Source organism: Antennarius striatus, chromosome 10 (assembly GCF_040054535.1).
Source record: "Antennarius striatus isolate MH-2024 chromosome 10, ASM4005453v1, whole genome shotgun sequence".
Taxonomy (NCBI): domain Eukaryota; kingdom Metazoa; phylum Chordata; class Actinopteri; order Lophiiformes; family Antennariidae; genus Antennarius; species Antennarius striatus.
This window is the reverse complement of record NC_090785.1, coordinates 16,977,113-17,004,446: the sequence shown is the minus strand read 5'-3', so window position 1 is coordinate 17,004,446 and position 27,334 is coordinate 16,977,113. Positions and strand designations below refer to the sequence as shown.

The window sequence follows — 27,334 nt, the reverse complement described above, 5'->3', positions numbered from 1 at the left end:
GGGAGGTCCGCACCAGTGATACGCTCTACACAATGATTGTCCCTTGCATTCTGGCCCTGTCTCATTTTGAGGCCGATCAAAACCAGATGTTACGAATTTGCAGAAGACAGACTGGGTAATATCTGCATCGCATGAAGTACAACCTCCTTTGTTTCTTCCACACAGCATATGTGCGGGCAGTTCGATTCAAGTCACAAGAGAGGGTTGTTCCCAAAACGTCGAACACGTCCACAGGTGTGTTTTAGATAAAGAGGTGGGTGTGTGTGGGGATTCTCCTAAAGTTCACAGTTATCTCCATGATCTTGAGTGGGTTCAGCTGCAGGTGGTTCTGACTACACCAGTGAACCAGCTGTTCCACCTCCTGTCTGTGAACAGATTCATCAACATCCTGGATCAGACAAATGACAGTGGCATCGTCCGTACACTTCAGGAGTTTTAGGGAAGGGTCCCCTGAGGTGCAGTCATGTGTGTAGAGGGAGAAGAGCAGCAGGGAGAGGATGCACCCTCGTGGAGCACCGGATGCTGGATGTGATGCATCCCAGCCTCACCTGGTGCTGCCTGCCGGTCAGGAAACTGTTGGGGGTCAGCTCTGTGAGCTGGATGGGCTTCTGGCGGAGGGTTTTGGAGATGATGGTGTTCAACATAGATTCAAAGTCCACAAACAGGATCTTTACGTGTGGTACTCAAGAGTTGAGGTGATGCAACATGAAAGAACAGAGGTCTGTTAACTGCATCCTCCTCAATGTTTGCCTTGTAGGTGAACTGCAGAGGGTTCTTTTCTTCAAGTATGATTACTAATGTATATTAAGTACGGACGTTATTGTCGTTTAGTCAGCTCAGGCTGATGACAGTGTTTCCTGATTTTTTTCTACAGTAAAAAAAATATTTTTTTGGACAGGTGTCACATGACTCAGATATCAATAAAAATGTCTACTTGGATGCTCAGAAATTGCTGTATGAAATTTTGTATTCAATAAATGGTGTAATTTGGAGAAAATTAACAGACTATCTGGATACCTACATTATGTGGAAAAAAAAGTATGCTGATAATTTTGAATGATTTTAAACAGGGGAAGTGATACTGATTTGCCATTAATTTTATTCTTATATGGCTATACTAAATTTTATGCAAATTAAATTACACTAATACTGCATCAATAATTGCGGGTGTCAATTTCTTCTACTAAATATTTGATTACGATGTATTTAAAACTAAAAATGGAATATATTATATCAGAATTAACTGAGGGTTAAGATGTTATCCAAAGCTTTCTATATCCTCCCAGTTGTGTGTAAATGTTTGTGTGTGAAAATTACTACTACCTGCTAATCTCTGCTAATTATTCAAAAACTACAAGTCCCATGTTTCACGTTGAGCTGCCTGTGATGATGCAGCCACTCCCAGGAGAGATCTCGTGAACACACACTAAAAAGTGATACCTTTCATAAGCATACGAGATGTACACGTTTCACATGGATTGTGCAACAATCTCACAACCGATATCTTTAGCTAATTTACACCATAACTCTGCAAACGAAAGAATTGTGGCATATAACACATCAACATCTCTGTCTCGTGTCAGCAGGTTGGAGCAGTAGAGAGAGGAAAAAAAAACTGTGAAACAAAGTGACAATGTGAGCAAAGCACAGAAAAACGTTGGCGTTAATTTGAATATTGGATGTAATAGACAGCATGGCTACAAAAATGCAAGCAGTATGTTTTTAAACCCCGCCCCCCAAACAACTTTTTTTTATCAGGATATGCCAGTACATGTCAGAATATCTCTGAATTATCTACTGAATAAAGATGGACCAGTATCTTTGAATATCTTTAACGTTTGAATGATAATAATTCAGTAATTTTAAACACAGAGTGCTGCATTTTAATTATTTGCATGAGAAAAACTTAGTTCATTAGCCATGTCAACTTCAACCTGCTTTTCTCTGAGTTGAATGATGTCTTCATGGTAAAAATATATATTTCAAGATTTTAATTTCCTGAAGAAGACGTGAATATTTGCTCACCATGAAACCAAGGACATTGTGTATATTGACTTGTTTCCACAGAAAGACTATAATGAAATAAGAAATAGAGGGGAATTTATTCCATCGGTAAATACAAGCTATAATAACTTTGCTTAGTTTCTTAATTTAACTAGAGGTGTAAAAGTCTTGATTTTTATTAACAGCAATTTTGGTTTAGAATAACCAGTGTTACTGAATGTTCTGCTATTCATGGAATAAAATGAAGCAGCATTTTAGTTGCATATTTACATTAATACTTTATTATTTACTGTATGTATCTCTGCAAGCATGTATACATACAGAACCCCATGATGATGTGTGCAATTAGACCACAAAAGTGTCTATGAAGTCCCTGAAGGTCTGAGTGTGAATGTGAATGGATGTCTGTCTGCCCTGTGATGACATACTGACTAGGGATTGCTCCAGCCCTCTGCAGAAGATACAGTGATTAAGGATGAAGGTGCTGTACATATTTATGTGCGGCTCCTCTGTAAATGTGCAACCCTGTGGCAGTGAGATGTAATATGTGAGTTCAATTCGTTCTCTCACCAAAGATGTGATTAAATGATCCCAAGTGGAGAACCCACCTTATATTCAACGGTTTCTTCTGCTCTTTGATGTCTCATTGCTCTTCTCGTCACTTCAAGGTTATACCAACTCTAGACTTCTTTTCCTTCTTTTCTTGTTCACACCCACCACTTTGACCCTCAGCTAATGAAAACTCCACGTCTCCATAACACAAACATTAGCACTCATTTGCATGCACAGAGACAAAGTCAGGGACAAAGGTAAATACGGCTCACTTTATGATCGAGGAGGAGGAGAAAGAAAAACATCCTTTGGGAAATTTTCGCCGATCAGGTGTAAAGAGATTAACCAGTTGGACATGTGCTAATGAACAGAAGATAATAAAGAAAGGAGCTCGTAAATGTAGATGAGGCATGTGAAAACGAACAATGGCTTTGTCTTGTATCAGATGAAACACAAGAGTATCATACAGAAACCAATTATTTTACCATCCTTCTCTGCACCTAACCCCAATATTCTGCCATTTTTTTATAAACAGAGAAGAAATATCACAATCTTGAGATATGTGAATGTTAGAACAATTACAGAAATATGTACGTATAATCAAATTCTCAGAAAGATCAGGCTTTTGAGAAGCCCCTTTAACATTGTCCTCAACGACACCCAGCTTGAAGCTGTTATCTCTGGTGCAACTCATGAGCAAAACAACAAATGACACACAGACAAGTACAACAAAAAATATCTACACACATCTAACACAATCACATACAAGCAGACGGTTTTATGATAGCGCTATGTAATTTACAGGAGCACACAGACAGATGTGACTTACTGATTACATAGTCTCCAAATGCATCCTCATCCTCCTCATCATCCAGGTAAACTGGAGAAGGAGGAGTTTAGAAAACGAAGATGGAGCAGAAGAAAAGAAACAAAAATAAGATCATCACAAACGAACAAAGAGAGATTGACTGAGATTGAGAGTTACAAGCAAAAATAAATAAATAACTGAAATTGTAAGACAAAAGCAAAAGTCTCATGAGGTGGATGCATCTATGGTTAAAATCAAATGAACAAACAAAAACAAAGGGGATGTGATCTTCCAGCCTCTCCTCACCCGTTACTTCTTTTACTCATTCCTGCTCTTAATCAGCCTTCATTAGGAAGCAAAGTGCTGAGCATTAAACTACAAAAGTAGTTTCAGCACCATGCAGGGGAAAATAATATGATCACTCATAATTGGCTGGAGAATTCTCAATTTTCACTCAGGGCTCTGTCTCCGTGCCTCTCTTTCCTCTCTATTCCTCTGACAGGTCTGAAGATGGCACGAGAGGACATTATGGCTAACTAAATTCCCTATTAGGGCAGCAGCATAGTCATCAGTGAGTTTCCAGTCTGACACCAATGACGCCACTGGCTCTTCGACTCTCGCTTACCTGATGATAACACTGTTGCTGTGAGTGGGCCCTCACTGCAGTAAGACATTTTTTAAAGTGTTCATTGTCAGCTTTTTGTGAAAATCCTTATCTCATCTCTCCCTTTCGATTATGTTTTCCTCTTATTCCTCCTCTCTTTTTATCACTTCAGGCTCCCTCCCTCTAACATGAGTTAGCACCCATCTACTGTGATCAATATCCCAAGGCTTATATTAAACACTGGTTCTACGCATCCATATATCTGTGTGTGCAAATGTCTTCCTGTTTGAGTCTGTTTGCGCTCGTTGTGTATTACCAGGTTGTAATTTCATATCTCTCATCCAAATTTCAAGCAAAATAAAGGTTATACATTTTTTCCTGTTTTTAAAGTTCATCTATTGTTTGTGTGTGTTTTTGTCCACACATAAATGCAATGTTAAGTATTTTCAACAGACCAATCTTTATTGATCCTGACTGTAGGACATTTTTCAAGCTATGGCCTGAACCCAAAGACATCAGCATCCATCTCTGCTTTGTTCATTTTTGCATGCACTGCTCTCGCTGCTTGGATGGAAAGTCCTTGAACCAACGGTGAAGTATGGACACCTAACACACACACACACACACACACACACACACACACACACACACACACACACACACACACACACACACACACACACACGCACACACACACACTCACCTTCTCATACTAGCTTGCATTTGTGAAAGCGAGCTGTCAGTGCTGCTCTCACACACCATTCATCACAGGCTACTAATTCTGTTAGACCATTGTCGAGCCTTTTGCACCCCACGTTGCTCTCTGAAAACTCAATCAGAGGCTAATGCTCCTACCCTTCTAACGTGCGCACAAACACACTCACACTCACACACACACGCACTCACACAAAAATGGTTCTCACTATTGGCTTCATGCTCACACACAAACTCACAGAGACCCCAGGGGGAGAGCAGAGGTCTTGGGGGACCTCACTAGTCTGACTCTTTAAGTGTTGCTTGAGTTTGACGGACAGGACTTACGTGGACCAGGTTTCTGGTGTTGAGTGTGACTGTTGTGGGAAAAAGTGCCTTATAATCATACACTGAAGTCCTCAGCACTTTTTATGCAAAATCAAAATAACCATAATTAAGCATTATATCAATTTAACTTGATTACAAGACAATCCCTCCGATAAATCAGTCCTAAAGATTCCATGGAATAACAGCACATCAACGGACATGGCTGATTTGGTTAGATTTGTGGTGCAAACGCTCTGCCACCTGTGCCTGTATATTTGATTAGTTAATCAGGAATCACTTTGCCCTGTGGTGCTTTTATAAAGCATAATTGCAGCTCAGGCTACCAAAAAGCAAAAATATAAAAAAATAAAAGACAGCAGATGTTTTAACGGAATTTTCAAAGTTTTCCAATGAGTCAAATAAAAGGAACTCAAATAAAGTTTAATCAACATAAAAAGATTACAGACCACTTTCCGTAAGGGGAAAATGAAGGTGTTAGGCAATGGAGCAGACACGAGCATGAGACAGGGTTGGGCAGACTAAATTTAGCACCTCCTTTTCATTCTCTAATTAAGAGATTAATACATCTTGTCACATATGTTACTATACTACCCAATGATTTATTATCCAGTCGAACAGATGGAGAGATTTGAGGTAAGGTAAGGTGTAAAAAGAGAGACAGACAGAGAGATTGCCTGAACCCAGCTAATTAGTATTCACATGTGATTGTACCATGTCTTGATTGTGTTCAGCCACGGCACATCTGTGTTTATAAAGTTGGCTGCAATAGTAAAGCTGAGATTTATTAATGCAAAACAACATTGAAGTTGACTTGAGCTCTGTCTGTTTCCTTAACAGGCTGCTGTTAACGGAGAAGCATGTGGACCCACATAGAAGCATATATAAAGCACTGGGGAATAGATCGTGGCTGTAAAGTTGGCCCTGGGCTTCAGGTCTAAATCAATGTCACAGCCTGATCTTATTTCATCTAATGCATGTTTTAATCAGTCTTTCTGCTAATCAATGTAGGTAGATGTGGCCATCAGGCACTGGTGGGGGAATTTACAAGTGTTTCTATTCTCCTGCCTGTGTTTCCAGACGGAAGTTTTATGAGGCACTACGCATTGTGACAATAAATCTCTTCCTCCATTTTGTCAAAATGAAATCTCCCAATGCTGCTCTCTATTCCCATATTTGTTTGTCTCACAGTGTTACTTGTGCAAATGAAATCTGCCTTGGCTCTGCCAAGTCAACGTTCTGGTCCTTATTTTAATAGTGTCTGGAAGGGGCAATAAAAGCAAAGTGTCTTTGTTCAATATTCGACAATAAAACTAGATGTAGGGAAACTTTAAAATCCCTGAGTTGCATTTAGGAAACTTATTTAAAAGGCTTACATACTTTTTTGGTAATGGGGATTCAGTTGTAAATGACAAAGTAAATGAAAATATGATTTCACAGAGGTTCAGTTTAGAAAATAACTTAATGGATGCCAGAGGTCTGCAGAGAAAACTACTGTACAGATGGAACACATTAAACAGTATATTTTGACATGGAGCTGTCATTATATAGCAAAATGTTTCCAATATGTTTATTGTACAAATATTTTTTTTACTATTGAAATTACCAACATATGTTCTGATGTTATGTTCCTATTAATTCCCCTGTGTTGTGTTTTTTTTTTCAATATGATATGTGCAATACACAATTCAAAATACAAAACTAGAAGCAAGGTAGTCAGAGACTGCAACATCCCGCGACATCCCTGAATTCAAAAATTTTACCCTGACCTACTTTCATAGATCACACTGGCGTTCTCCCCCGTCTTTCTATCTTATCCAGTTCCTGAGTGCACAAAAATTGAAATTTGACCTTGACCTAGTCTTCTCAAGGTCAAGATCATCATCTCATTTTCATCCCCTTTGCTGCCCGAGTAATGTGCTTTTTGTCTCATCTTTCTATCTGCAACGCTTGCGAAGATATTTGGTGGACAAACAACGAACGGACGGACAAACACACGAACACTGACAATTACAATACGTCACTGCTATGAAGCGGGATGTAACAATATTCATTATACAAAATACTATCCATTCATTTTCTTAACTGTTTTTTTCCACTGTCGCGGGGAGCTGAGCCTATCTCAGCTGGCTTAGGGCGTGAGGTGGGGGAAACTCCGGCGCAACGCCAGTTCACACATAAACAGACAAAATGCAAGCACACACTCATACCTACGGTCAATTTGGGACCAGCCAAATAACCTGAAGCGCTACCCACTCCACCACCATGCCGCCGCTTGACGTCATTTGTTGTTATCAATTATAAAAAAGAGAAAATGATGAAGAAAAGAAGAAACTCCGAAAGAATTGCTCTGCAGCTGTTCTGTTGATGTTTAAATCTCTCTCTCTCAGATGCATAGCACACACACACGCAAACAAACACACAGACCCACGTAACACTTCTCCTTTGTGACATATGTCACCTTTTCTCTGTGCTTTCTATTTCGGTAGTAAAATCTGGAACAGGCCATGCATGAGCATTCAACCACATGCACATTCCTGCCCTAAAGGGCCAACCTAAAGCCTTACACTGACACCTGTCAGTCACGCCGGCAAGCTGTACTGACAGGAGCATAATGAGGGATCGTAGAGGTGCAGCATGAGCTGAGAAGACAGACGAAGATGCTTGAAAGTTGAAGAAGAAAGGTGGGAGAGGAGGGAGATGAAGAGGAGGAATAAAATCAAGGGAGGTGAGACTTCTGAAGCTTGTTAGAGATGCTGTGAGATAAAAGTGGTGCAGCGTGCTGCTTGGTGTTTTAGCACGTCACCATCTTTTTCATTTGTTAGCATGTGTTTATGATGTTGTTTCTCTATCTGTTTCTGTCAATCTCTATTATTAGACCCTCAGATCCTCCTCCTGCTGTTTTGACACTCCCGTTGCTCCTGTTTCACACTTCCGACACACAGGCAGAGGGTTTGGGCTGTATACACTTTCATACTAGTAAACAGACAAAATATCATGAAGACAGAGAACGACAGTATCATACACATGAACACACTTTCAAATTAAGCACCCACATTGCTCGGGGCGCACACGCTGGTTAGGTCTGGTGGGAGGTAAATCCTTCCTCTGGGTGCTTTAAAGTGCGATGTGCCTCCAGTATCAGATGTTCTCTTTGGAACGGTGATATTTTCTAATTCAGAGCAACCAAGTAACTAACAAATTGACTTAATCAGACACAGACATGCACCTGGTCCTTTTATCAGACTAGTGTCTCTGATCTGGTATGCTGGCAGAGACGACAATGAAGATCTAAATCTCCGGTCTGTGAAACCATGAGACAGGTCTGAATGTCTGAACCAGCGATTCATAACCCTTTAATGCTTTTATAAATGGTGAACCATTGATGTTCCGTGGAATTTAACTGACATTAATGTGACACGTGTTCTGGATAATCATCAAGATGAATTTCTCCAACAGGCGAATGAATGTTTCTCTACGAGAAGAAAAATATCCATAAATAGCACAACTTTTGATCTTCTCAACAATCAACCCTCATTGACATCTACTTCAGGCGAGTGATTATCACAATATAGTGCTGGATTAAAAATGTTTTTTTTTTAACTAAGTCTGGAAACGCTAGCAACAGAGAGCTCAATGGCGTTCTCGTGGCCCTAAGACAGTCAGAGCAAGAGCGGCGTGTGTGGTTGATATCTGTGGCTGCGAGATTAGCTTGGTAATTAACCACAAAGCAATTATCGGGTGATGGGATGAGAGGCGTGTCTCAGGGAAGGTGTTTCTTGACGTGTTTAATAGGTGTTGAGTAGCTTGAACAGTCGACAGAAGTTGTCACTAATTCCGAGGCCCCGCAGTCCAACAGAGGTTGATCCACAGCTGATAAGTGCGGCTGCTGAGAATTCAATTAATTAGACTGTTGCTTTTCCTTCCATCTACTTTTCATTAACCTCCATTGACACCTTCGGAGAAGCTTGTGCGCCATTTACGACTGCGTCAGGATTTAACAAGGAAATGGGAAGTTGGCAATAAACAAAGTTAGAAGATAGAGTTGCCCCCCCAAAAACATCACACTCTCACACTTTCATGGAGACTCAGTGGATCCAGATGAAAGGCAAAGAAAAACTTCCTTCTCTGATTGCATATGTGTTGGATTACAATCATTAAAATGTTCAAGTGCTGTTGTCACCCCAAAAAAAATCCCAAATATTTTTGTTAGTCTGGCCAGTGGTGAGAACTCAGCAGACAAGTGGTGTAAGATTGTGGAGTTAGAGGGCTCTGGCTAAGTGCTATTGATGAAAATAAGGATGGCTCTCTGGGGGGTTTCAACCACAGTTCCTTAGATCAGAAACAGACTCAATCCATAAATCCAACCTCAGTTGCAATTAATATAGTGGCTGTCAGTTTGAGAAGTGGTTTAAGATTTAAACAATATCGACAAATCTTTGTGAGATATGCATTCTCATTTATGATGCCGTTAAAGATCGAATGTAATGCTACATTAGTCCTCCTTTTGTTCTCACTCCCTAATCAAGCCTGATTAACTAAATTTTTTCTTGAATCAATGTTATTGTATTTTAATATACACACACCCTGTTGGCACAGTTTTTAAGAGCCCTTCATCCTACCTGACTCATCGTCGGACTTGTCATTTTCTGAGTCGGTGAGCGTGAGGGCCGAGTTCTCGTGACTTGAAACCCCCGAGCTGCGGCGGGATTTTACCCTTCCTCGTCCGGCCCACAGCTGAATGGCTCTCTCTGGAGACAACGGACCCTCGGGATCCGAGTCTGCATCGGAGCCGGCACTCAGGGAGTAGCCTCTCTGGAGAAGGGCCAGGTCTGGACAGTACGGAACAGCGGCTGGGTGAGGAGGCGGAGTTGGCTCGCATACTCCCAGCTCGGCCAGGGTGAAGTTACCCCCTGTGGAGGAGAGCGAGTAGAGTTACGCATAAGGTGGAGAGAGGAGAGACCTAAATTTTGAATAAAGTGAATGAAGACACACAAACAATTGCTATCACAATGGAACACACACGCGCACACGTATTTAGCAAACAAACCTACAATCACATACAGTGAAGCACACTAATTATGAAACTACGGAGGCGGAGGATGGAAATTGGTCTTTGTTACTGGAAGCAGAAGGGGGAGAGATGACACAGCATGAATCAGGCACAGGCTGCAAACTAGTTGCTGGAGGGAACATGTTCTAGCCCGGTTCAAACCTGGCTCCTTTGCTGGATTATACAATTTTGGATTTCGTGAAATCTTTGCAGGCAATCAAAGAACTTGCTTGAGACCTCGCTCGCTGCACTGGAGCTGCTGGTTTGATCATCTCACTACCTAGCTGCCATTACTTGCTGGGTCCCGGGCTTACTGAACATACTGCAGTCTTCTTGCAGCACCGGCCTCGCTGCCTAACGGTCTCTCCCTCAAGACAAACCATTTTGTCACGCCCAAAATAAATATATAAAATTATCCAAATTAAAGCACATCAAAGGAGATCAATAAACAGTGCTGCAGCCCAATTAAATCCAAGCTGAGGAAAAAGCAATTAAGAAAAAAGGCATGCTCAACCAATTTATTCTCTATACTAATTAAAAGAGTATTGTGGATGCAATTGCTCACCATCAGCTGTTGGGGCAAAAGGATCAGGGAAAAAACAGTTGTGATTCACTTCATTAGCGGTTTGTGAGGGGAGGGGAAAGGAAGAGGCAAGGGAAGAGCGTATAACATTGTGGTGACACGCTGCATGAATTGATGTGCTGGGAACTGCAGCTGTGTGACTGGGTTAACTGTGACTCATCAAGCGTACGGACGCAATCAGAGAGGGAATTAAGCAGATCAAAATCATCTGCTGGATCTTCAAGGCTCCTCTTCACAGTGTCACCGAAACATGAGAGTAGCGCTGGAAGTGAAAAAGATGGAGGGTCTGAAAGAGAACTAGAGGAGTGGTGTAAGGCTCTATGCTTCTACTGGACCAGACATCAGAGGACATAGAATAGCTCCACAGGTGGGTTCAGCTTCAAGGCAACAGCTGAGCAACATCAAGTCAGCAAATGAAAACTTCAGGGTATATTACCAATTCTTGTTTTCTTTGTTTCTTTGTCTCGTCCTCTCACTTGGCGTGAAGAAGGATGAAAGGAGACTCCTTTATAATACATGAACGTAGGGGCTTTTATAATCTATCTATTTGCACTACAGCACTACAGTTTAATCACAGGGTCTCTCTCTCTGTACTTGTTGAACTCATACCTGATATGAAGTATCGTAGGAGGACAGGAGAGAACTCCAGGAAGCCTGAGAGAGAGGAACACACAGGTTCTTAAACATCACTCAGCAAATTGTCCTGAACTGAACTATGTCTACTCGGCAATCACAGAGGGAATTAGTCTTTATGCAAATCATCCCATCCAAATACACTAACAATAATTGGGCCACAAACACATCTCCCAGTCCAAACAAATGCTACGTGGATGAAGCAACACATCAACCAAGTGCTTATGCGTGTACGTGTGTTTATGTGTGTGTTTGCTGCAAATATCCAATGTAATCCCACAGGCCAGCGCTCCGTACAATTAACAACCCATAACCAGTGATTACACATGCAAAATCCAATCACTCCCCATCACCAACAGCAGCAGATACAGCCCAATGCTGTAGCAAACCACATGCGCTCAAAGAAAGATGGATCGGTGCTACGAGCTGAAGCAGGCGTGAAAATCTATCTCAGTTATTCCATAAATAGAAAACCAATCGCATATTTGTTACGTGATATTATGACAGATGTGGGGGTAAATTTGTCGCTGCATTCTTATCAGATCAATGCCTTTGTCTTGTTACGACGCAGCCGCTGTCATTGTTGCACTTATAATGCATTGATGTGTGTTTTGAGCCTTGACTTGCGTCTGCAGCTGCCTGGGGGTGCTCACATCTGTGTGTGTGTGTGTGTGTGTGTGTGTGTGTCTGTGTGTGTGTGTGTGTGTGTGTGTGTGTGTGTGTGTGTGTGTGTGTGTGTGTGTGTGTGTGTGTGGTGTACACTGATGCGTACGTTTGTCTGTCAGTTGATCTGTGCATTCATTGTGAATGTGTTGTATATCTGAATTGCTATGTGTTCCAGGGTGAAAGCAGCACAATCTAGAATGGCTCTCTGAATGCTCTTCACAAATAGAAGGGAAATGAGTGAAGTGCAGTGCGGAAGGAAGGAAGGAATCGAGGAGACGGGAGTGAAACAAAACAAACATTTACTGTATAAAAAAAAAGATATGCAATTATTTGGGAGAGCAGGAGATAAAAAGAGAAAGATAAGCATTACAGAATATGAGATTAAAACTAAAGACCTAAATCAGTATATGTTGTATAAAATTAAAATATAAATAGGGCTACATTCGTTGAACTAAGAATCCAAAAGACGTGAACGATGCTCTTTGGAAAATTTTTCATAATGGAGCTGACTAACAGGACTAACAGGGCAGGACTAACAAAAGGATGGAAGACCAAAATAAGTACTGAATGTGTGGGACTGATTAATAATAACAATTGTGTATTTTCATGTGTTTTTTTTTTTTGTTTTTTTTTTTTCAAATGAGTGGCAAGATTCTGTCAAGATGAAATTTACCAGTTATGTATAATTAGAGGCATGCACCTCAGGTTTGGACAACCCCATCAGGACAACACAACACCATTGTCTTTGAGGGCAGACTTGTGTTCGTCAAGTAAAAGTACAAGATGGACTCAATCAGAATAAATGAAAGTCAGATGAATTGGAAGAACAGGATGTGGAATAGTATGAATATAAGAACATTAAAACCAGCCAAGGATCCTACTATGATCGTCAATCTCTTGCATACATTGACTTGTCCTGCAGGTCCTTAAAGCAACACAAAGCGACTGTACCAAAGTATTTCTACAAGACACACTGATGCTTATAAAGTCACTGATTAAATGAATTAATTGCTTGAAATTAAGTTGAAGATTCCCTAGTGTCCCTTCAAATCAGACCTTTCAAATTATTTTCCTGCACATCTGATGCATCATAATTTTTAATGTAATACTCACATACCGCATGTTCTTTCTGAGAAAAATATAGGTGATGCCAGGGGCTGTGCTGGAACTTGAAAACAATAGTGAGTGAGAATGGTATTTGCAGTGATCTGTTTAACCATTTTTATTTTGCCTGAAAAAGAGAATGTGTGTGAGAGCAATGAACTGAGATATCTTGCGTTTTAGTTTGTGTGAGCATGATTGTAAGTAGTTAGTTTTGAAGATAGAGAGGTCCATCATTACAATCACTTGTGCTTGTTAGCAGTTTGACAGGCAAAGTATAGGCAGCAGGACTCTGCATTATGCTGGTTTACTCTTTTCACCCCACTGTGTAATTCTATAAAGGACGTAAAACAGGAAGAATGTGCGCACTTCACCGCTGGCAATTATGTGCCTTTTTCCAGATTCCTTAGAACACGGCCTGGACCACCTTCGGACATTTCATTTCCAGCTTTGGAGGGTGCATCAATTCAGAAAAAGTTCTGATTTGTCCTGAAGTGCTCAAATAGGGAACTGATTTGCTCCTGGAAGGAAGAAGCATAAAAATCAGAAAGAAAATGCAACTGTGCATGGTAGGTTCTCCAGCAATCCCATGAAATAGCTAAAATTGCCAGTGATAACTGTAAAAGCCTTATTTTCTTTGTCACCATGAAGGAAATGGAAGAATTGGAGGCTAATAGCAGCTAAAATGTGTCGGTTCTTAATATTTTCCATTTTCATTTACAGCTATTCATCCACACTGCACTTTATTCATTGTTCTTTGTTTCCTTTTGGGAAGTATGTCAAAACACTGTGTATAGATTTTCATTCTAAATGAAGTAGTGGAAAACAGTGGAAAATGAACACAATATAGTGGATTAAAAAAAAACTTTCAGGCTTCCTTTATTTCCACTCTCCTGGAATTAAATCTTAAGAGTTGCTCTCCTGTGTCTTCCTGTCTAGTTTCTCAGTGCTCCACAAAAAAGCATTTTAAAAAAAATCACTACCGCTCAGCAAGCTATTAAAAAATACAACAGAGTGAAGGAGATTGGCATTGCAAAACTGAAGTCAAGATGGGAACATTACAGTTTTTTTAAAATTAGCGCCAGACAGTTCTCATTGTCAAGTTCTCTAATCAAAAATATCTACACAGTTGTCTTCACACTTGCAAAATGGCACACAGCAATCCCAAAACCCAAAATGCTACAAGTCTACCAACATAGTCAAATATACACCTTTGGTAATATACGAGGGATGATTGTCTCTGTGTACAACTCAGCATTGCTCTTCAAAATGTAAAAATATCAAACTAGAACTGTCATTTATCTAAATTCTTTAGAATTATTATGTATTTCACGACATTTGTTTTTTTGTTTTTTTTTACCTACCGGTATTTCTAAAAAGTCTAATCGTGTTTTATTTTACCCAGAATACAAAAACTGAGTAAAGACATGCAATGAAACTGGTTTCCCCTATGTATATCTATTGACGTTATAGACAAAGAAAAATAAAATACAGTGCCAAGCTTATCAGAGATTACAATTCTGTACAGATGGTCTCCTCTTCCTTGTGCTATCCATCCAGACACTTGGTATCTAAGCCCAGGTTTATGTAAATCTCCTCTTCAGAATTATTTCCATTTTTTTGTGAACAGTAATGAAAAAAAAAAAGCAAATTAGTTTGTACACATACTATATGTAATACAGGTCCAGTGTCAATTGCTGCAGTTTGAGTGAGAAAATTCATGAATTCATGAATTTTGAAAGGTAATCAATGAATTAATTTTGTGTCAAAGGAATGAAAAATGATCTGCTGTGTTGCTCACACAGGCAATAGCTTATGTACGCTTTGGGAAGAGAAAAATTAACTTCCTCTTAAATTGATAGGATACTAGAAGAAGGGAGTACAATGAAGAACAGGGAGAACAGCCAGGGAGAAAAAAGTTGGTTTTACAATGAGGTTGAGAAATATGATGAAAACCTGGAAAACAGCTTCTTTGAGGAGAAAGACCGACAGGCGGATCCTTAGAATTATTTTGACTGAATATAATAGGCAGGGTTCCAGGTCATTGCTGTCTTCTTCAAGTGGAAATGGATTTTGCAAGATTTTTTGTACTGATAATTACAAGACATATAATTACTATTCTGGAAAATAATAACAAAAATTAAGTTTTTCATGGTAATAATGTCAAGCATTTTATAAAATGAGTGTTGAACGAGTACATCCTTTTATTTGTCATCAGGAAACTAATGAACAAAACCTCTATGGGTGACCATAATGAGATCACAACGTTTGGTAAATAATTACTTTAACAGCCTAAATGTTCATCCTGTCACAGTGAAACAACGTGAACTACACTTTATATCTACAGTATGTACACCACTGTATACCTGTGGTCCTGTCAGACAGTTCTGAAGCTCAAACTGTAATCTCTCTGGTTTATTAGAGAAAATAGCACTCATATATTTTGTGATGTTTCATAGGACTGAAATTAATGTTGTTTTTATTTATGACTCAACTATGCAGTAAACCTTAGCTCAATGGAGCATTTGATTGTATTTCTGCTCATTGTTTTGGTTTAACAACCACAATCTTGGTGTTTTGGTCAACATCTGACCCCTCATCAGGCTTGTTTCCAGACGCAGCAGGCAAGTGTTGTGAAGTAGCCCAAAAGCACCCAGGGTAGGTTACCCACTTAGCACCAAACAGCAAAGAGACTAAGTTGGAACAAGCTGAAGGTTAGCAGAAACATAAATCCTAATGAATGCCAATGTTGTGCTGCGTCTGCCAACACATTAATCACAACAAATTAAGGCTAATTGTGCTCAGTGTTAAAAATGGGTACCGACAGAACCTTTCATTCACACTTTGCATTCATATGGTTCTTATTTTTTTACCTTTGCTGATGGCTTACGGAGACAGCCAAAGCAGTACCATCAGAATTCACCGGGGTAGCGCTGCCATAATTCAAGCAAGATGCAGAAAATGTTCGCAGGCATGGCAAAGAAAAAAAAAGTGCCAGCATTTAGACATACTGTATGCCCCTGTTGCTGGATAAACTATTTTAATGCAGACAGAGAACAAACAAAAAAAATCCTTGATGGAAACAATATTCTTATATCTTATCAAGCTAGTCCAAAAGGCCAGAAGCAAACAAAAAATAAAACTGATTTAGAGTCTTCACAGTCTACGCTTATCCATAAAGAATTATACTTAGTTATGAGAGTAATATTTTCTTAACTATAACATTTGTGCAGAGGGACTTTCAAATTTGTCAATAAGTCTGTTTGTTAATTATCATTATAAGAATTTTATATCATGAAGACATGCCAGATAATATCGGTGTATTAGCCTAGCAAGCACAATTAAAACAACCGTAGTCATACTAATGACATGAAGAAGTGTAATTTATTTTTATTTCTGATACATTTTGCTCAATCTAGCCCCTCATTTGGAGAAATGAAGAGTTATAGGGTTTTCTTGTAGATGTTGTTTTTTAAATGTTTTGCCCAATATCTTATCTCATTGCTCTCAAGACCATCAAATAAAATGATCCATCCCTCAAAAAGAACATTATACCTTGATTCTCATTAGAATTCAAATAAAGGTCTTTCTTTCTTTTTTTTTTTACTAGATGATCACATCAGGATAAAAATATATCTCCTTGATTGCTGGAAAATAAACGTGAGTTTTGCTGGTGTAAATTAGGCATTAGCACATGTTCTCACTGTAAATACTGGCAATTTATCCTAATGGGCATGTTGGGATTATCAAGGTAACATTTGTTTTGAATAAAGGAAATTCATTTTCATGTTGCCCTCAGAGATAATTTAACTAAAACACTTTATTTTTGATTTGATCACAGATGCTGCTGTACTTATTTTTGCATTTAATAGCCAAATTTCTACCTCCTATAAACTTTTGTTGTCTCCCACCATATGACCGGCTGCTCATGGTGAGTGGCAGCAGCAGAGATATGTTACAACATTACTTTCTCTGTGTGACTGACATGTTGTGACAGGATGACAGAGTGCACTGGCAGTCAACTTAAAAGGATTTAGTGTTGATTATCAAAATTTCACACACACACGCATGCACACGCGCATACACGTGCATACACTCATACATATTTCATTGCATGTGGCATGCAATTAACACCACCATTAGCACCGCAGACCTAACATATATGCCCAGATAGGAATGTCATGGTCAAACACTTCCTGCACCCAGATGATATTTGCCACTTGGGCTCTTTCCTGATTTAGATGGGTGCTGGCATTTCCTAATGATGGGACCAAAATAGGTGTGACAAATGTCATCCATCCCTGGGCTAGTTCTATCCCTGCCTAGAGAACAGCAGTCTAGGTTGGACAGGACATGACACAACCCCAAGCACACTGGAGGAGGTCTTGTCACAAAGAGGTGTCGTGGGAAGCAGTGAAACCCCTCTCCTCCATGACTAGTCACTCACTGTTGCTCGTAATCCCACAACACTCTGTGTACATCTACTAAGGGAACAATGTCAAAATTAAAAGCTTTTTGGCAATTTGATGAATGAAAGCCCAAGATACACAGCTGAGAGTTAAGAAGCCAAGTCATGAATAAATAACAGTGTACTATTGCCAATTGTCTGGCATGGCCAAAGGCTTAGCCATACGCAGCTGTTTGTCAGATTTATTTATTATATATACTGTATATAAATTACTGTATTTTCCGCACTATACGGCGCACCTAAAAGCCTAAAATTTTCTCATAAACCCGTAGTGAACCTTATAATCCGGTGCGTCTTATATATGGATTAATATTCATATTAATATTGGTTAAAAACATGATCACTGAAAAAAAGCTGGCAGTCATGCCGCACTCAGCCATCAGAGGAGCCCCCTCACAAGGCACTCGGGCCCACGCCCCCAAACAACAGTAGTCAAGGGGCGTCACCGAAGTCCCGGCTCTTACTGAGCTGCTCTCAGACGGTAGAGCAGACTGTAGGATCACTGCTGATTATGTAGCAAAACATAAGGAACTTTCAACAATTCTATTAATAAAGTTTGACTCACTGATCTCAGTATTTCCTAACTATTTGGCGTCGGAAATAACCCACTTTAAACTTAATTGGTCTAAAAAATGCCGTTGTGCTGTCATCTGGAATCTAGTGACGGTCCGTTCTATTAGTCTGTGGAAACACACGGAGAAACTGGCATAAAGGTGGATGAAAGACCCTCAAAGCTGAACTTCCAGCCTTTTCTGAAATTTCAAGAGCAGTCACTGCTAGACAAAGGTGCCAACGGGTGTGCTGCATTGATCTACAAATGTAGTTGATAGCTCTGGGCGGGCGGCGGAGGGGCGCATTCAGGTTTGTGTATTCTGTCTGCAGCGACGTGCTGTGAGATTCACGGCGGTGAGACACCGGCGTTAAAGTCAGTTCTAGGAGTAAAACAGCGTCATATTTGACAGTAAATTGGCAGCCTGACATTAAAAACTAGTTAAAAAATTGTTTAGGACACACAGCAGCAAATAGCTGCACCTCACCTCCGACTACCGATCGATCGAAACAATATTTAATAAATAAACGAAGACGAACGTTGGAGCTTAAATATGTGCTTCGAACTTCAGATCAGGAAATAATCCGCTCTGTTTGCACTGACTGCACTCGTAATGAATTTAACCAGTTTTAAATGTCAGGTTTTTTAATATGCGTGTTGACTTCTTTCTAAGATGGCAAAGTGATCAAGTGATCAGGTTTCCTTGATGAGGCTCAGAATGGCTTATTGACATAACAATAGGGGCCATTCAAAGGTAGTCAGGAAGTCATGAATGCAGTCATGACTGTCTGAGCAGCGCGGCTCTATCTACTGGACGGATTGTGCAACTACAGCCGCTGCAGTTTATCAAATAAATTTTATTTTTTATTGTGTGTGCCTTATAATCCTTATATATGAAATAAATATAAAACAGACAAATTATTGAAGGGTGCGCCTTATAGTCCAGTGCGCCTTATAGTGTGGAAAATACTGCACTATATATAAATATTTAATTTTTGTTGGTAATATTTGGATGCTTAAAATTCAAAAAAATTCTATCCTTCCAAGTTATTTAATACCACGAGATAGAATTCATACCGTCAGGGTATGTCAGATCAGGTTATGAAAATGGTCTTGGCATGTACACACAATTTATCTTTCTTTCTAAATCTTTTATATTGTATGTGCTCTCTTCCATGTCTCTCTCTTCCCTCCCTTGTTAATTTTTTAAATCATTAAAAACCTACGTTAAGGATGAAAAAATTTCCTACATCAGAGATCACTTTAAATCTAATGGTCGGCGGTTTTATCAAAAAGACAGTAAAAAAGGCAATGCAGCTGTGCACACATGAACAGTGAACGGCCTTGGTCTATAAATCAGCACTTTGACTGCAGAAACTTTCAGTGGTATAACTAGTTCTTTCCTTATTTGGTAATTGCACTGATTGTGTGTGCATTTGTGTGCATGTGTGTGTGTGTATGTCTTTGGTCAACAGTTTAACCTGAAATCTAAGTCACTCTGCAAATCACAGCAAACTGAAGGTAACCAAGGCAACACCATTCTAATTTACTTTCGATGTGAAAGTGGATTTAGAAGATCTGGGTGTCCAAACAATATATCAACACTAATCACACCTTTTGCTGGAACTGTGTGGTGTAATCTCACCACTTTTGTGACCTCAAGTCTCTTTTTACATTGTGTGCAGTCTAGTATTGAAATATATATACTGTATAGTTGCATTTACTTTGTGTTTTACATTAACTATTTCACTGGAATGACTTAGTCTTAATTAAATTAATTTCAAACTTCAAACTTTAAAAGATTTTTTTGATGGCATAAAAAATCTGTTGGCTATGGCACCAGCTCCTGACAGGCAACAGTGACATACACACAGAGTAATGTATATTTGATTCTTTCTTTGATATTTGTTTCTGTCCAGAGGTAAGAATAACACATTGTGCATCAGGTTCTCTTGATACAGGATTCATTATTTGAGGAAAAGCCACTGCTCGCTGAGGCGTTCTGTGCGTCTGCCTCCACACTCAAAGCATCCTCATCTATGTCCTACACATGCAGCAACATCAGTTACAAACCAAATCATTAGCAGACATGGACAGGCCCAGCATCAAAATGAACCCATATATAACAGATACATACACTCACAAAGACACATGCACACATCTAAATTCTGTGGCAGGAGACCACGTTTAATTACAATCTCTGCAAGCGAGTGACTCGGCAGAGGATGTTAAAAAACACACACACATATTTGATAACACTGACATTTACAATCTGCCTCATTTATCAAAAGCTGCCAAAGCAGAGTCAAAGAGGGTCATTACGTAGTAAACATAGATTAACTCAACTCTCACAAAATCCACACAACATTGTTTAACAAATGAGATGTAGTGTAAGAAAATTGCAGATGTCAGCATACATTTCCCCACTCTGTCAATTAATTGTCTTGTTTGTACCCAATGTTTGTCTGTGTGTCCGTTGTGGGTGTGCAAAATAAGACCTAATGTGTAAGCTGAATGCTGCAACCAGTGCTCAGTAGCAAAGAAAACCTGAAATGTGGACAATATTACAGGGAGAAACGTTGGATTCTCATAGACTTGCACAAAGTGGCTGCAGTGGTGGCACCCAGCCCAAATATTTTATTCTATATTATTACTATTATTAATAACAAAAATCCATGATGCAGGAAAACAGGGAAAATTTAAAGCTAGAATATATAAACTGCACCCTTTTGACTTCTAGGTTAGTGACTTGGTTGGTGCGTATGTATAAATGTCAAATACTTGAACAGATAGGACTAGTTTGTGTACTGGGACTTTGAATACAAACCAACATTAGCATTTTCCAGTTTATAAGAGAGCAAACATGGAGATGAGTTTAGTTGGAGTGTGTTCAGGATTGGTGGAGTGTGGATCAAGTTCCAGGATTCTCTTCAGCAACTCATTTGCTTTTTTTGCCGGAGCTACGGGACGCCTTTGAGTGTCAGCAGCTGGCAGAGGCATCGAATGCCAGGAAAAAGACAAAGATAAAGAGGGATTGGGGGATAACGGGAGGGATTGTCTTTAATTTCACCATTTAGTTTAAATAGCATGCAGCTGCTTTGTTCTGTCTCTGATCATTGGCAGTCCAGGTTGAGAATCATTCAATAGAAGACGAGGGCACACGCGTGTATTTATGCATGCATTGAAAGAGGCGGCATAGAAACACAAATTCTCTATTCTATTTTTGTGGATTTTTGTACTTGTTTACTCCCAGTAGTGAAAATCCAAATCTGTATGCAGTGCAATTCTTGTTACTGCTTGTGCAGGGCTGCAGACAGATAAGTGATACCTTTGTGACACAGCGGTTGCAGGAAGTAACATATGCTAGGTATATGCACCTACCGCTGTCAGGAGCCCTGACAAAGCAGGAGCCATGAGTTAAGCAATGAGGACAAAAGCCCTCGGTGTCTTCCTGCTGGTGAACACAGCTCATTGTGTTCACTGGAGGCACCGATGCCAGAAATCAAACGCAGGGTCTCTGTAATGGTGGAAGGGAATATTTCTCCTGTACTATCGGTGAACTAAGATACATTTGGCTTGATAAAAGTACATTTATAAAGATTATTTGAAAACCGTAAGCATGGTTATGAAATTGAACAAGCCAATGGTATTTATTTCTGTCATTCAGATTCACATTGAATGCTGCTCTTACAATGGAGTCAGGATTACTCCCTGAGTCTCACTGAAGAAAGCCGATCACAAGAAGCTGCTCCTGCTGGTGGTGAATGCATCCAGAAGCGTGGATGCATTCACCACCCAAAGAATGAAGAGGACAGAGGAGGTGCCGGGTGATTCTTTCTTGCTAAAACCCTAAACCACCCACTCAAGCATTTTTCCCATTCTGTTCAGGCTTGTGTACTAGCATTGGAAACAACCATTCCAGTATGATAATGGTAGACCTGCAAAGATTTTAGGCACAGTGATCCTTGGCTACTGTGATCATTTTCCACATTAAATTCAAAGAAGAAAAAGGAGTGCAGTAAGTGCTAACACACATATCTACTGGTAGATACTGTATACTGCTGGTTTTTGCAGGTCTGAATGGCTTATTCCGGTAACACTGGTGCATACAGTTGTCTTTTTATATAAAAGGTCAATCCAAGAGAGCTCAAACCCTCTATGAAATCAAACACAGGGACAGACAGAGTTCATAACCCATGGTACTCACAGCCACTGAGAGGCCCCCAACATGACAAATGTGTGATATGATCACCAACGCAACAATACAGGAACAGCAAGGGTGAGAGAAAGGTGGAAAAAATGATGGAAAAGCAGACAAGAAGGGTGTGAGAGAAGAGTCAAATAACACATAAAGTCAGGAACAAGTGAGCTATGGAAATATGGAAGCTGAGAGAAACACAGAGGCAGAGCGGGTGGTGGCAGTGGATGCTTGTTGCGTGTCGTTCAGGCAGTAAGGCAGCCAGGTAGGTTTCCACCCCTGGGTGCAAGGCATAGAGGACAAGGTAGAGGGCCTCATTTAGAGTGTTCTGAATGGAGAGGATGGGGTTTCTAGTGAATGCAATACCTGTGATAATGCTGGCTGCCTAGAGGTCGACTTAGAGAGAGCACAAACTCATGGGAGATGCTGGATTTGAGCTGCAAAGGAGCACAGGGTGGAAAGGCAAGGAGGCATACAGTATGAAAGGGACAGAAAGGTGGAAGACTGCAAACAACAAAGAAAATCGCAGCAGGAGAGCAGAAGTCTATATGCTGCACAGCTACGAGGGCATATTAAAGTTTACACACTTGTCATATCTATTTGTGTCACGCGGTTATCTATTTATCAGTTATCCATGCATATTCAGCCCAGATTACCCCACTGAAAAGACATGACAGGGAGCTTAGGTGGTTAAAATTGCATGTGTTAACTAAAATAAACATGGGCACAAACCTTTCTTTGGTTCCTGTTTATTTGTATTCTCTTTATTTCCTCTTACCTCTTTGGGATGGTGTGATGTATTTAAATATGTTGTTTTGTAGTGTTGAATGGGGAACACTTGTAATGAGCTTTCCAGTCTGTTGCATGTTATGGTAGGGAAAAGAATGTGTTATTTGGATGTGGAGATAGAGAGTGTAGTAAATGTGTAATGGGAAAACAGTAAAGCTGAGATCCAAGAAATTTAGGGGATCTGTTGGAAAAACAAAAGTCACTTTATACTGTCACAAAATACTGTACATTTAATCCTTAATAAAGTTGATTGAACACAAAAGACATAGAACGATGAAATTCTATTTTTCTGGCAAACAAATTAAAAACTTCAGGAGCAGGATAAATATGTTGATGCAGAGTGAATACACCAACATATAACTGAAATAAAGGTCAGTGACATCAACTTCTTTACTCTCTTTGCAAAGCAGCAAATACATTTGTAACGGGTTAAGTCACAAAACACTAAATACACCAGAGCAAAAAAACGCCTTTAAACACACACCGAATATGTTTCCAAAGGGAGGTGATGTTCCTTTTTAAAGATGAATTCATGCTTCGGAAACCACTGAACCTCCGGTAAAGCTTTTCATGCATAATGATACACTGTTAGTAAGTTATTTTAGAGGGCTGTGATATCTTCTGGCATAAAACTGCAAATGTGAACCAGAGCTGGAAATATAGTGAGCAAATGCATTGGTTTCTTTAAACTAAAACACCAGTTCAACTATTTTCTCCAATTACTTATCCCACTGGATGAGGGGCGGGGTACATCCTGGCTGTTTTCACATTCCAAGGAATGACGCGTGAACAACAATAAAACATGGAAATCAAGGTTGGATAACCTGAGATGAATTTCTCAACCAAAAGCTGAATGATCGGCTCGTCCAACCAAAACAACAACATCATCGTATTTTAATCAAAGTTAATCAAATTTCCTGGTGTGGCCTCATCAGAGTCTGAATGACTAATATCATCAGTTCAGATTTGTGGGGACATTCAGTAAAGCTACAAGGACATCTGATTCAGCCTTCCTTAATTTTTTTGTAGCTGCTACTGAGGAAAATTAAGTTTCTGTCTACAGTCACCATCTTGCTACTGAGCCCCAAGCTGTTCAGAACAACACACAGTAGCAGTATCAACATGGTATCATCCTGTCTAATTTATTTATTTTATAGTTTGTTCCTCAGAATACATTTATTCAAGATGAAGCCATATGAATCTACTAAATGACCACAGGACCTCTCAGATTTCAGAAATAGGATAGATCCCTCGGTCTCTTGTGTACCAGTCGCACAAATGCTTTGTTGGAAAATGAAGAAGACACTATGAATATTCCTCCTCTCTTGCGCTTCTCACTCCTTTCCCTTCTCTCTTTTTCAACGTCCCATGGTATCACAGTCCATATGGTGCTGCAACACTGTTGGTCTCATGTGGCCACACTTCCCACGATGCATCTGTGACTCTGGGCTTTCAAGAGAGCTGATAGGCTGAGAGGACTACGGTATCGACCAGGCATTGCCTGGTGTGAGGTCAGCTCTGTGCAGCAGTGGAGTGTGTCTGAACAGCACACACCACTGACTTCCAGTCTGTCATCAATCCTGCCAATCAATCCACCATTTTCATTTTCATCATTTTGCCGACAAAGAAAGAAATACACTCATCTGTTGCATTCAAAAAACAAAACTCCTTGTGCAAGTACCAATAAGTATTTTCTTCTTTGTACTACTGTCAGACTGATGAATTTCTACCTGCAACTAGACCTAACCACAATCCTTGCAAACATTTAAAATTGTCAAGCAATGAAACTTCATGTTTCGTCATTTGTAGGATTAAATTGCTGGCAGTTTTCTGTCTTAAATGACATTGTTTCATGTTGGTCTGGGCATCGCCTCCCCTCCAGCCTGTGTCCATGTAGAGAAAACAGAGCTTAGCAAAGATCAATCCCATTGAGTCTGAGTCCTTTCACTAGCCTAGGATCAATACTGCCTGTTTCATGTCCCTTTGCAATCCACACACGCACACGCACACACACAAACACAAACACACACGCACGCACGCACGCACGCACGCACACTCACACACACACACACACACACACACACACACACACACACACACACACACACACACACACACACACACACACACACACAAACACACTTTAAAGACATGCCTATGAGAATAGCCCCACTCCTTTAGAAATGACCTATCGGCCTATCGGCTAACTTGCTCACCGGGGGTTACAGAAGTTCATTATGACAGGTTTGCCAGTGCTACAGGTCTGCTTTAGTCTTCTGCTGCAAAGTGCAGCCATCAAACCATCTGATTTCTTTAACAGCTTGCCATAGAAGCCTTGCAGGCAGATACCATGCAATGGCTGAAAGTACAACAATGTGACTGCAGAATGTGCAATGGCATAAGTTTGATGACAGAACCACAGAACAGGACTGAGAGGATTCTGAAACATCTCCAGGTATGTTTGGTTCAACCAAACATACTTGGCAGAGAAATGGAGTCGAACTGAGAGCACCAATGATTGGTGAACAAATGAAAGAGAATTCCTTCATGCTTCTGACTTCTGTCTGTGTTTTTATGCTGAAATTGTCATCCTTGAATTAGCTGTTGTATCTGGAAAGCATGTTTTAACCCTGGAACCATATCAGCTCTTGTGTGTTTCATATACTATTTTGATGAAGGACACAGAAGTATGTCTTCTATGGTTGACAATAACAATAAGTTCAATACAAATTAACCTCTTTGGGAAATATAATTATTTGCTGTCAGGTCAGAAGTAAAATAAAATTATAAATACAAAGCTACTGACTCTTGTTTATTTCAAAATAGATTTGGCCTTCGCTCTTGTAATATTCTCATGTTTTTTCCAAGAAGATCTCCCATTCAGCTCTGTATACACCAGTCTCGAACAGAGTAATAAAACTTCTGGAGGAGTATCTTTTTTTCCACAAACCCACCTTGTCTGGAGTACTCATCAGCTTCATGGTGAACCAGGTCAGTCACACAACCGCCATAGTGCAGCCTCTGCTCATGGTCGAAGGCCTTAAGTGTCTCACTGGAGCTGTAGGACTTCTGGGTGGGAACACGGCACTCATCCACATCCAGGGATGCCGTGTTGTACTGGGAGTCTTTGGAGCAGCGCCCCCCAGTCAGGGTACGCTGCCTACGATCCTTCAGATCCATGCTGTGGTTGTGTGAGTGTGCGTGTGTGTGTGTGTGTGTGTGTGTGTATGTGTGTGTGTGTGTGTCTGTGTGTGTGTGTGTGTGTGTGTGTGTGTGTGAGAGGATGGGGTAGGGATACAGGAAGATGAGGTAGGAGTGGAGGTGGAGGAGAGGGAGGAAGAGTAGTAATGGGTGGGGAGGGGAGATGAAGGGGCCTCCTATTGGGCCGCCGTAATGTCAGTCACCACTTCAATCACCTGGAAGACAGAGACAGAGATAGACAGATCATGAGAGGGGTAAAAGAGAGAAAGGGCTGTTACAAAAAGAAAGATGCACCACTGTAACTTCCAGCGCACACACACTGTGAATTTGTGTGCACATTTCGGCTGAAGACTGTGGTGAATGCACATTTGAGCAACCAGGCAAATACAAAACAGATCGCAGTACTGATGCTGGATAAGTAAGGCTATTGTGCTGGAGAAACAGAGCTGTAAGCATCGTGGTCCACAGAGATAGGCAGCCATTGACCATGCTGATGAAAAATGGGCATAAAAGATGGGCAACTCAAACCGAGTCCAGTCCATAATATGATGTTAGCAATGCATCAGTAGTGCTGCACAAAGGGAAATGACAGTGACAAGAAAGGATGAAGAATTAAGAAACAAAAGAGTGTAGAGAATCAGAGGAAGATAAGACAGAATGACAGAAGATACACAGAGTACCCACGCTGGAAAAAGGTAAAAGGGCAAGGAAGAAAGAAACGAAGTCGGATGCAACAGGAAGGATGGAAGAAGAGGAGAAATGACTTGAGGGCATTGCTAGTCTCTCCCTCATTATCAGAGTGAGAATGAATCCCGCTCCCTTAGAGACTGTAAGGGATAATCAAACACAGCCACACGCACACACACACACACACACACGCACGCACGCACGCACGCAAGCACGCACGCACACACACACACACACACACACACACACACACACACACACACACACACACACACACACACATACACTGAGACATGCACATATAGTACAGGGGTAACCATGCTGATTGACAGCCACTGAACTTGTGACAACTTATATCAGAGCTGAATGTATGCATGTAGTCATCACTTCCTGTTTGCT

At 40.4% G+C, this 27,334-nt stretch overlaps 1 protein-coding gene across 1 annotated transcript; it reads right to left on the bottom strand.

Annotated features, from left to right (window-relative positions):
• Positions 1-241: 241 nt before the first annotated feature.
• Positions 242-26,227, bottom strand: LOC137602403 (teneurin-2-like). The gene is made up of 7 exons (XM_068325097.1): positions 26,002-26,227; positions 11,252-11,296; positions 10,625-10,630; positions 9,629-9,919; positions 3,386-3,436; positions 549-682; positions 242-388 (listed from the first exon to the last, which is right to left on the bottom strand). Exons 1-7 carry the CDS (start codon positions 26,225-26,227, stop codon positions 242-244), a joined length of 900 nt encoding a protein of 299 aa, XP_068181198.1.
• Between the last annotated feature and the right edge of the window lie 1,107 nt (positions 26,228-27,334).

Excerpts from the sequence above, each read along its gene's own strand:
- LOC137602403 (XM_068325097.1), bottom strand. The coding sequence starts at position 26,227 with ATGGATCTGAAGGATCGTAGGCAGCGTACCCTGACTGGGGGGCGCTGC. Across the intron at positions 11,297-26,001 it reads TGATGAGTACTCCAGACAAG|GCTTCCTGGAGTTCTCTCCT; the intron begins GTGGGTTTGTGG and ends CCTCTCTCTCAG. Across the intron at positions 3,437-9,628 it reads CAAGTCCGACGATGAGTCAG|TTTACCTGGATGATGAGGAG; the intron begins GTAGGATGAAGG and ends CTCCTTCTCCAG.